Source organism: Camelus bactrianus, chromosome 12 (genome assembly GCF_048773025.1).
Source record: "Camelus bactrianus isolate YW-2024 breed Bactrian camel chromosome 12, ASM4877302v1, whole genome shotgun sequence".
NCBI lineage: Eukaryota > Metazoa > Chordata > Mammalia > Artiodactyla > Camelidae > Camelus > Camelus bactrianus.
The window spans coordinates 49,087,551-49,100,002 of NC_133550.1; the positions used below are offsets into that span (position 1 = coordinate 49,087,551).

The 12,452-nt window shown below is 35.5% G+C and overlaps 1 protein-coding gene across 2 annotated transcripts in view; it reads left to right on the forward strand.

The window, feature by feature from the left end:
- Positions 1-12,452, forward strand: part of PPFIA2 (PTPRF interacting protein alpha 2) — a 389,231-nt gene that overhangs the window by 210,511 nt on the left and 166,268 nt on the right. For both annotated transcript variants that reach the window (XM_010958810.3, XM_045519411.2), the window contains exon 4: positions 11,188-11,289. In XM_010958810.3, coding sequence (XP_010957112.2) covers positions 11,188-11,289 — 102 coding nt within the window. The remainder of the gene's footprint in view (positions 1-11,187; positions 11,290-12,452) is intronic.

A 12,452-nucleotide genomic window follows, 5' to 3' on the forward strand; every position in this document is an offset into this window, starting at 1 on the left:
AGAAGTTTTAAATTCACAGCAAGATTGAGAAGAAGGTACATAGATTTGTCATGTACCCGTACCCTCCAAACATGCATAGCCTCCCCTATTATCAACATAGCCCCCATCTGATGGTACGGTTCGTAGAATTGATCAGCCTACATTGACACATTATTATCACTTAGAAGCCCATAGTTTACATTATGGTTTATGCTTGGTTTTGAACATTCTGTGGGTTTGGGAAAATGTATAATATGTATCTGTCATCAAAGTATCAAAACAGAGTACTTTCACTGCCCTAAAAATCCTCTGTACTTTTTCTACTCACCCCAAACCCTCAACCCCTGGCAACCACTGGCAGTAAGTATCACTGTCTCCGTAGTTTTAACATTTACAGAATGCCATATAGTTGGAATCATACAGTAGGTAGCCTTTTCAGATTGGCTTCTTTCACTTAGAAATACAAACTTCAAGTTTTTCCATGTCTTCTCATAGCTTAATAGCTCATTTCTTTTTGGCACCAAATACTATCCCATTGTATAAATGTACCACAGTTTATTTGTTCACCTATTAAAAGATATTTTGGTTCTTTCCAAGTTTTGGCAATTATGAATGAAGCCACTATGAACATCCATGTTCAATGATTTTTGTGGATACAAATTTTCAATTCCTTTGAGTAAATACCAAGGAGCATGATTGCTGGATCATACAGACTGATGACCTCATTTTTATGCATACCAGCCCAGCAAGAAAGCATCGCCACCTACATTTCCCAGATAGACAACTGAGGCTTAAAAAGTTCACTGCTATTGGTCTAGATATTAACCTAGCTCTGTTACACTCTGAAATTGGTACTGTTTGGACCAAGCCACACATGACTTTCATGTAAGGCTGAGTATAAGGTCAATTTACCCATTGGGCACAGTGAAAGCACTACTTAGGACTCATGATACTTTTAGGAACCCATGAAATTATTTCAATTACTTTTAAAATTAAAAGGAAGAATGAATACAATTCAGTCTGGATTATATTAATCTTTATATCATAATAGCCATAGAGATTTTAATATCTTTTATGAACCAAGGGGCCCACAAAGGCAAAATTAATTCCTAGGGCCACAGACATCATAATGCAGTGCTGGCAGGGAAGCCAATTTTTGGGGTTCTGAAAAACTAAGTGCCTTTACATGTGTTCTCTGCCTGATGTATGAGAACATTGCCTGCTCTCCAGAATTCAGCAACAAAGCCACATCGTCTCCAACAGCTGCTGTTAAACAGTATCTGATACCCAGGGAAACTCTATACACACATTGACAAATTAAAGTCCAGAAAGTAGAGCAGGGATAAGACAGAAGCTGGGCACATTTCAGCAGGAGTGTAATAAGTGAGGTGTGATAGAAACACAACGTGATGGTCAGACAGCCTAATGCTACATGACAGCACCCAAGTTTGAATCAGCAAACATCTACTTTTTGGGTGATGCCTGTTACTTTGATTAGAAGATTTCTGAAAACAAAGTTACCCAGTACCTATGTCCACATCCACCATGAAAAGTTTCTTGTAGCGTGTTTGATTTTAGACAGAGTTGCTTCTCTCAGGTCACCAAAATGCGTTAATATAATCTTCTCCTATGTAGTTTTTGTGAAAGGTCAAAGCAGTTGTCTTGTTATATGGAGACTTAAAAAATCAAGGGGACACAAAGTATTATTTGCATAGAGTTTGAATCTCATTTTCCTTTTAAATTGGGCAGCCTTACTCAACAATTTCTGTGTAGACTTTAAAAGTCCAGTTGTGCCTGTCAAATTGTATTAGTTATGCAAGCAACTCTACCTTCGAGCTGTCTAGCCCAGGGCTGACCATGAGACATGGCTGTTTCACACAGTAATTTTGGATGACAGCTTTCCCTGAGCTCATGCAAGGCTAGGAGGCAATTATAAGACCAGAGGTCATTAACACCGCATTTGATTACATAACATAATAAAGCAGGAAAACAAATAGATACATAGAGAGGGAGAGAGGATATTGATTTCTATTGAAACAAATGAATTTTTGTTTCCAAACTAAATGATTTCTAAATTAAATTTATAAAGAGTCTTTGAATTTATAAAGACTAATATTCTGAGAGATTCATAGATATAAAATTTAAGGAATATATTAAGTCTTCCAGCTGCCTTGTTTTATCTCTCCGGTGTAATACTTCTGTTAATTCTAGAAGGTTTGTTCTTTGGTGTGGGGAAAGAGATGTGTATTTTTATACATGTAAATTTATGACCAGTTAAATCCAAATAAATATAAATTTAAACTCCAAAGCTTTCCACCAAGTATTACAAATAAAATTGCTAGAAGAATTTTCAATTTTTAAAAGAGGAGACACAAAAATACAGTAAATAGGGGTCACAGCTTAAGGAAGTCATTATAAAAACATGTTGAAGTAGTTAATTTTGTCTAATTTAAATGTTAGATGGTCAAGTGAGCATGCTTTCATGCCATATGCTTTCCTCAGAGCTATTTTTAATTTGCACAAGTGTTGGTGGGAGAATAAACTTAAAAGATGCTTTTTTGTGTTGTGAGGGTGATAGTGGTGCTTAAGGAAGCTGAATCCCAGCTCACCCTTTATTTTTTTCTCTTCTCTCTGATTTGCACTCATGATTCTTCAGCCAGGACTTACTCAGATATATGGTTGCAGAAATAAGGCCATTGTCAGTTCATTAATTAAGTGGCCCACAGAATGCAGGTTTAATTGAAAGATAAAGAATGTTAAAATTGTAATTATGATGAATAGATTGTCATAGATTCCTCTGGAGACTGCTGCCTTGGAGTCAGTGACTTGAAATTAAAAGGTTGAATTCACCTCCTGTCATGCAGCTTCTCCTGACCTGCTTTTCTGAGGTAAGGACTCATCTATTAAGTCAAAGTCTTTCCAAAATTTAGTTAATGAGAAATTATATCCTTTATTTCTTTCAAGTAAACCTCCTCAAGTAAGGACACCATCCTGAAATGAGACAAGGAAATAAGCAGTTTCTTTCAGTCCCTCTATGTCTAATATTAAATATCAGAAAATGCATTGGAACATGTATAAAAATAGAATGCTCTGCCTCTGTGTGACGATGGGCAGCCTGGTAGGCTGCGGTGCTTTACCAGGTAGAAAGAGCACGAGGAGAAGACAGGAGGAAGGAAGGCCTGACGAAGCTCTGAATCTATGCCCTCTTCCCCTGACCAGGTTATCTCTATAGAACATCAGTAGGCACGGGAACTGAGTCAGTATATACTATGCACACGTATCTTTCACGTTGAGAATACACCTGGTGGGACCAAACCAAGAGAAGTTTCTTTGAAAAGCAAAAAAAAAAACTAATTGAGAACAACCACTGACCTAAGGGCTACTACTTGAAATATTAGCAGCTCAGACACTGAATTACTCAAGTTCCCCCTTAGCTCACATGCCAGCATGCACGAGGGAAAGCACTGTTAAGGTACTAAGGCACGTTACCTCTGTCCTGGGATCTGACAAGCCTAGGGGATGTCGATACCAGCACTGACATTGTCCTGTAAGAACATGGGCCTTGCTGGAGTTGCTTGATCTCTTTTATCCAAGTTTTCTCATCTGTATTCTGGGAAAAATAAGGCTGTCATGTTGAATAAATGATATAACAAATGTAAAGTTCCTAACAATACCCCTAAGCTATAATGAATGCTCAGGAAACAACAGCTTAAGGAGAGGATGAGGTGGGCAGGAGAGAAAAGAGGTAACACCAAGAGCTCAGCGTTAAGCACGGAGGGATAAATTAGGTGTTTGGGATTAGCTGTATATAAAATAGATAACAAGGTCCTACAGTACAGCACTGGGAACTATATTCAATATCTTATAAAAACCTAAAATGAAAAAGAATATGTATCATAATAAGTCACTGTGCTGTACATCAGAAACTAACACAATGTTGTAAATCAACTAAACTTCAATTAGAAAAATAACTTAGTATTAAAAACTGACAATAAAGAAACTTTACTTTTTATGAAACTTACAGGATTTGTAATTTCAGAGTGCTCAGAAATTAGATAACTTGTGTTGGCCTGTAAAAAATGATACCTTCAATTTGTTTAAAGATACTAACAGGAAGAAATTTATTTTATTTTACTCTCTTTTAAAAGGAACTAATGCTCTATATCATGACTTGAGTTAGTACTGAGGAGGATGTAGCTAGAAATGATTTATTCCTGAGTAAAAGTACTTTGAGTGCTAAATGCCTGAATGTATATAGACATTTTAACTTGCTTCTTTCACTAACATCTCCCTAGGACACAGGGCGCGCTCAAATGAGTGTGTGTGTGTGTGTGTGTGTGTGTGTGTGTGTAATGTGATTTGTGTGAGTACATACTAAGGAAAAACAGGGCACTCCCTTCTGTCTGAGGATATTTATATGGTACTGTGTGTCCTAACTGCTCTTTAAAATTCCAAGGAAAAAATAAACAGAGTTGGGAAAGTCATTTTGGTTCTTGGGAAAACTAAAAATTTGGGCAGACTATGTTTGGGGAACAAAATGACTGGTCTGGAAGGTTGCTGACTACAGTTGGTAATGGGTAAGCGATCTACGAGTTCTGTCAGTGATTCACAGCAGTCTTGGCTCTTAAAGACTCCTTTGAATCAGACCTGGTGAAGCATGTTTCCATCTAACATTTATCCCTCACTGCCTTCAGCTTCTGACAGTACTCTGTGTTACACATCGTGTTCTGTTCCTTACCTTTTATCATGCAAAATTATAATTTTGAAATCTCTCCATGTTGTTATATAAAGATCTAGCCAGATTACTCTGCCTTTTACACAATATTCCCTCATGTGAATCTACTATATCTACTATATTTACCATTTTAAATTCATCCACTTTTCTATAGATGGAAATCTAAGTTGTCCCAATTCTTGGCCACAAAACCAGTTTTTGTCAAAATCTCTTATATACTGATGTCTATGATATATTTCCAAAAGTAAAATATACACCATGCATCATTTCTCAAATCCGTTTGGCTATGATTTTTTTTCCTCTGGGAATCTTGTGGTAATACTGTTTTGTATAATGTAGTTTGAGAAACTCTATGTTAGAGAAGTAACATATGGGTTAAATATGCATTTTTACTTTGAGAATTAATAAGACCAAAATAATATATTTGAAGAACAAATGATATGTCTGAATGCATGAATTATTGAGAAAAATAGTATTACTTCACATACATGCAATAAAATATAGCAGACAATAATGCCATTGCTGTGTAGAATGTAGTATGGTATTATTTCAGATACAGGCAAAAACAAAAGCTGCAAAGCAAAAAGTATAAGATATGTTCTATATTGAGCAAATTCTAATAATGTCACTGAGGACAAGAAATAACTAATTAATTATGCCTTTTAAAATTGTTTTGGTATTAAAGTCAAAGTTTAGGGAAAGTAAATCATTAATTTATTGTTACAGCAAGGGTTTATTGAATACCTACAGTCAGAAACTCTGCAAAGCCCTGAGGATATAAAAATAAACAGGATGACAACATTGTCTTAAAGGATCATGTGTTTATTTGGAGAAGATGAGCATGTAATTCAATTATTATGAAATAATACAGTAAATGCATTGATAGATCTTGAACAAGGTATTATAGATCATTAACAAGGCAAGTTGGTGCTTTAAAAATAAATTAGGCAGAGAGAATAGGGAAGAGTATTCCAGGTATAGGAATAGTGTGAAATAAAAAAGAAAATAAGAGAGATGAGGAAATGGAAAGGTGGCGATAGAAACAGGAAGGGGAAATCTGTGGTGGATGCAGAAGATAGACCACTAAAAAGGAGATGTTATAGAGTAAGCTTACCTGTAAGTCAACAGTGTCTCCATGCACATAAACTAATAGTACTTCATGTATGGCAGTTTAGTGATAGGTTTTGAGTGTTTATTAGTGAGGAAAATCCCTGATGTGCCGCCAATGTGAATTCTGAAAGAGACCTATGAGGTTAAGTGCAACAAACGTGTCTAAGTTATCTCTATATGTTCAGCACATAAAACAAGGTCTCGTATGTAGTAGGTGCACAATAAATGTTATATGGATGGATGGATAGAGGGATGATAGGTCTGTATTAATTGCTACTGTCAAAGAATTTGGTGATTTTCTATTTTAAGAGACAAGGAAGCATTGTTGCAGAAATTAAAGCATTTTGGAACCAATGTGGATTATTTTTAGCTGTGTGACCTTGAGCAAGTTATTCATCTATGCTAAGTTAAGTATTCGCATCTGAAAAATAGGGAAGAGATAAAGTAATTCATATAAAATTCTAAGTTCGGGGCAGAGCAAAGTGGCTCCTGCTCAGAATGGTAGTTGTTATTGTTCAGTGAGAAATAAAGCTAATTAATTGTGAAAGGGCCATATTTTGGAAGGCTTGGATTTTAAAAGTTAAAATCTGTTTAAATTTGATGTGCTTAGAATTAGGAAGATCTGAAAAGCTTTGTGAGCTTGAGGAAAATACAATTTTTCCAAGGACTGAGGGAGGGCAAATTAGACAGGAAAGGCTGTGGTCAGGAGGAAAAACAAAACAAAACAAAACAAACTTTATTGTAGTTATCCAGTACAAAACAGATTGTCTGGATTCAAAGCCCAGCTATGTCATTGACTAAGTGTCTAACTTTGGAAAATATCTTAATTTCTCTAAGCCTCAGTGAGACTTTTTTTAAGATGTTGTATTTATTAGGCAGTTTTAGGTTCATAGCAAAATTGAGAAGGTACAGAGGTTTACTATATTCCATCTCCCCCCACATATGCATAGTCTCCATATGCAACCATACAACCTCCGTCAGAGTGGTACATCAGTTACAATTGATGAACCTACATTGACACATCATTATCAACCAAACTCGATAGTTTTCCTTATGGTTCACCCTGAGTGTTGTATATTTATGGGTTTGGACAAATGCTTACACGTATCTGTAATTATACAGAGTATTTCCACTGCCCTAAAACTCCTCTGTGCTTTGTCCATTCATCCCCTCCACTCCCCCAACACCCCTGGCAACCATTCATTTTTTTACTGTCTCTATAATTTTTATTTTTCCAGGACATCATATGGTTGGAATCATATAACATGTAACCTTTTTCAGATTGGCTTCTTTCACTTAGTAATATGCATTTAGGGTGTCTCCATGTTTCTTTCTGGCTTGATAGCTTATTTCTTTTTAGCCTGGACAATATTCCATTGTCTACATGAGTTACAGTTTATTTATCCCTGCACCTACTGAAGGGCATCTTGATCACTTCCAAGTTTTAGCACTTATGAAGGAAACTGCTGTAAACATCATGTGCAGGGTTTTGTTTGGTCATAGTTTTCAACTTCTTTGAGTAAATATCATGGAATGAGATTGCTGGATTGTATGGTAAGTGTGTTTAGTTTTGTTTAGCGAGATTTTAGTAATGTGTTACAGGGTTTTATTAGGATTAATGAGGTAATCAATATAAACTGCCTGGCAGAGTACCTGGCATATTGTAATGGCTCAATCAATGTTAATTACCTTTACTGTTATTATGTAGGAAAAGTTGATTTAAAAATTCAGTTCATGTTGACAGTATGGATGGAGAAGTAGGTACAGAAGAGAGAAATGTCAGATAAAAAGTGTAAAAACACTTGATGATTGGCTCCATGATATTGCCTCCTAGATATGCAGAGATATGTAGGATGTGCTGGTCTAACATTGTTGCTCTGTGTGGAAGGAGGACCTCACCTCCTAGCTCCCCACACTCTTTTTGGAGTAATTAAGGAAGATCATATAAGGTAATTATAAGTAATGGTTATTTAATTCTCTAGATAAGGAAAAAGAGAATTGCTAACTGCACTCCACATCTGAACCATATAAACCTGATGAACAGCTAGGGTCAAATGGTATAGGGGAAAGGCATTAGACACACAGTCTGGAGAACTGTGTTCACAGCATAACTCACTCTTGATGTGCTGTAAGCTTCGTGAACTTGGACTTAAATCTTAGTAATTCAGTTTCCTCAGCCATAAAGTTGGAATGAGGTTCCTTCACTAGTTATTTAGAGAGCAAAATGAGATAATGAGTGTGAAAATAGTGCCTGAAATTTTCTAGAAAGTTAATAATGTGAGGCTAATCTTAATACATGCAATCACTAAATAGCTTGCTCAGAATCAGTGCCATAATGATAAAAAAAATATGAAGTCATCTGTCACCAATGACATCTTGGCTAATTTCTGTCCTTAGTTTTGAATACATGATTGTTTCAGTGCACTTATGGATTTATATTTTCTTTTATATGCTGAATATAAAAGCATACTTCTCTATTATAGAGAGTTCTGATGACAAATACATAGCAGGAACCAAAAAACAAAATTCACTTATAATTTTCTACCTGGAGATATGTAATGTTAAAATTCCAAAATATTTCCTTTCTGTAGATAGCAAGCTAAATATCTACAAAGATAAACCAGATATGTGCTTTGTTTAAAAATGGCATGATGTTAAATGTACAGGTTTGATTTATGTTTTGTCTTAAAATATTCATGTGTATAGGATTACTTTCAAATACCTATGTTAGTAATATACAATGCAGAATCTTTGTTACTTTCTTCTTTTCTGCATGAAGACTATGCAGTTTATATGAAGATTTCATTTTTTGTGGAAGTGTTTATTGTTCTCTGCTTGTTGCTTATTTCCATTCTCCACTTATATAATATATTCAGAAAATATCAACATTTAAGCAAGAAGCAATCAGAGAAGAAAACATTTATCTGTAATGCCAGCCAAATGTAACAATGAACTCTTTCATCTTGATTCTAAGCTCTAAGTCTACTCTGAGGTCTTTGAAGTACCACTTGGGTTGAAGCCACCCAGAGAAATTCAGCAAAATAAGTGGTTTGAAGCAAACAAAAATATAAACCCTAAACCTCCTCCAGCTTTGCATAATCATCATATTCATTTACTTTTTGCTAAGTTTGCCTTTGTGGAGATTAGGTTAACCAAACCTGTCTCCTCATTTTTGTTTTTCTTTTTGATCATCCGAGAGTGCTTTCTCAGCCTGAAGCCACGTTGTCCCAAATACTTAACATATTTGACAGTTTTTTTATTTTTTAGCATCAATTTTTATTACTGAGAATCACTCTAAAGAAATTGATGATGACATGGATCTGTTTGCTATTTTTCAATATTATTTTAAAATGTTTCTAAGTTAGAGTAACAGAACAGTTGAATTAAGTGTCTTGATCTTCTTCTTAAGCAGTCTTCATTTTGTCTTAACACTCTGCCTAATGGTAAAAAACACCCACATTATATAATCTCTGATCCCATTTTGGAGAAGGAAGCCATGAAAGATAATTCCAAAATATCATTTGTCACATGGAAAAAGGGTTACTCCAGAACACATTACCCATTTTTATTTATTGAAAATAAATACTAATTGAGCACCACTATATCTTAGACACTGGGAGTATAGCAATGAAGTCAGATGAAGTCCAAGTTCACATAGAACTTACATATCAGAGGGAAAGACTGAGCAATGCATAAATTAGCAAGAGAATCTCAAATAAGTCATCAAGTCTTAGATACATTTATTATTTTGTAAGATTTAGGGGCATTCTCTTTCTTCATTGTATCAAATAAGTAATTTTTTTTAAATCATGAAACATGATTTTATTTGGGCAAATTATTTGAGGAACTGTACACAATATACTATTATTCTCAGGAACCTTAGAAATGTATTGGAAACATACCATACCTTTTGACCCAAGCTATGAAGTGGGTTTCTCATAATGAAATAGGTTTAAGTGAATGCGAGGCAACATTTCAACAACTTTTTACCTACTGCTTTTCTCCTCCTATAGGACCATGATCATCTGAAGTTCAACCAGCCACAAATTCAAGGAACCCATCCTAGTTTTTGTTTATTCCTCTCATGATTAATCACCATTCATCTGGTGCCCTAAGCCAGGCATCCGCTGCCTCTCCTCCCTAATCAGTTCCTCCTTCTTGTAAATTTGACCTCCCACATCCTCCAGGGTGCCTCTTCTTCTCCAATTTCATCACCGTTGCCTTACTCCGTATCTTTACCATCTGCTGAATGGATTTTACCAAAGGAAACCCTAATTCTGGTCTCGTGTGTGCCTGCACCCCACCTCAATCCAGTTCACCCTCCATAACCAGTGTTTTTGGAGAACACACATTTTATCCTTTCATTTTGCTGCCTGATATTATTTAAAAACTCCCATTGCCTACCAGATAAAATCTGAACTTCCTTAGGTGTGTCATGGAAGGTTCTCGCTATCTTCCCTTTATTTTTCTCATCTGCCCACCATCGTGCTCTGTGCTCCAGCCATGTCAGATGGTTTCCTAGGAGGTTTCTGATCTTTCTCATCTCCTGGATTTTGTGCACACTATTTCCTCTGCTGAGGAAGTCTTTCATTCACACCTAACTACGGGGACAGCTCCTATTAGACTTTAAAATCTCAGCTTGAGTATCATCTTTTCAGACAATGCCACCCTGATAGCCTAGTCTAGGGGCTTTCTTTTTTGGGCTCCCCTGAAGAAACATGTATGTATTTCTATTTTATCCTGTACTGTTGGAATATACTATTTGTTCATAAAGCTGTCACTCTCATAGAACTGTGTAACTCCTAAAAGGCAGTGACTGTGATCTATTCATCTCTGTGTCTCCAATGATTGGCATACAGTAAATTTCAGTGAAATATTTGTTAATTAAGTAATAACATTAAATAAGTAAATATTTTAATCTCTAAATGGCATATTTTGTTTTGGATTGGTGTTGATTTTTTTTTTTTGTGATCTCGTATACTCAATCTAAACATTCCTATAAAAGAATGAAAATGTGAGATCTTTGGAGTTGTTCACAAAATTAGTCAAATTTAAATTATTCTGTATTATCATTATGTTATCATACTAATGTTAAGTTCAATATGATGTATCTGATGCATTTTGAAATATATTTTATATACTCATCTGAGCAGCATATTATAAAAATGTGTATGTTAAATATCATGGACTAGCATTTTCTGAACATTGAAACCAAGTTAATTTAATAACAGCAATGTATAGTCAACTGGGTCATTTCATCCATTCTTTAAACTCAAATTTTATCATTTGAATTTTTTTCTTCCTACTGGGATCTATTTTTCATATCAGGAATATGTCTTCAAATATTTTTATTCCCCTTTCAGGAATTTGCTGCACTGACAAAAGAACTAAATGCCTGTAGGGAACAACTTCTAGAAAAGGAAGAAGAAATTTCTGAACTTAAGGCTGAAAGAAACAACACAAGAGTAAGTATAAAACTGCCTCTTCTCAGAATTAATTCCATGTATAGTTGAGTGCCTCATCTCTAATATACTCGTAAAAATATGAGCCTTTCAAAACCTGAGGGAGACTTTAAGCAGACACCAACTTGTAGTCTGTTACTTAAAGTAAAGGAGAATATACTACAAAACAAAACAGGAAGACAGGAAACCTAAATTACAGTCTCTGCGACTAAGTCACTACGTTGCCTTGGAAAATGTTGCTGTTCCTTCATTCTTTTGCTTTATTCGACCTTAAAAAGAAAAGCTGGATTTCAGTAGTGCTTTTCAAACTGTTGTATCAGAATAGGTGGGCAGCTCTTCAGAGGCTGATGTTGGATAATGGAGGAGGGCACTGGGTTTGAGAGGGAAGCATGAGTTTGATTGTGTAGTGCTATGAGGGCATGGCCTGGCATTCATCCTCACCTCACTCCAGCAAAATATTTTTTAAAAGGTGCTAAAAACCTAAACATCTGGAACAGGACCCTCCTAATTAAAAGAGGCATCCTTTTCTATTTTAGAAGGTCCTCAAGGAGATTTCCAGTTTTAATATTCCGATTTCACGAACCTGGTGGAATTTACAGTGTTCTGTTCTTCCAAACCCATGTATTTGTTCCATCTCATGACATGCTAAGTAACATTAAAATTTAAAATTTTCAGGGTGATGTTATAGCTCAGTGGTAGAGTGCGTGCCTAGCATGCATGAGGTCCTGGGTTCAATTCCCAGTACTTCCATTAAATAAATAAACCTAATTATCTACCCCCTCAAAAAAGTAAATTTGACCAAAGATGATACATTTTCTTGCTCAGAAGAAAAAGTCATTAAATTTTATAAAATTTATAAATTGCCATGTTACCCATAAACTTAGAGAAGTTTCTTTACTCGAAGAACTTAGAGAAAAACTACTTTGGTGTGACTGTATTTAATTTCAATACGAGGTAAGTGAAAATACTTCAAGTGTTAGAGCTCTGGCAGATTAATGCTGAGAAAATAAGGCACAGTTAATAGTGTATTCATTTTATGCTTGATCTTAGAGAGGAATACAAAAATGACAGCTCCACCAACAGTGAGCTTGTGCCTCTAATGAGAGGTACCTTTCCATGCTTGAGAGCTATATGATCAGACTCAGTTTATCTCCCTATTCTTCAGG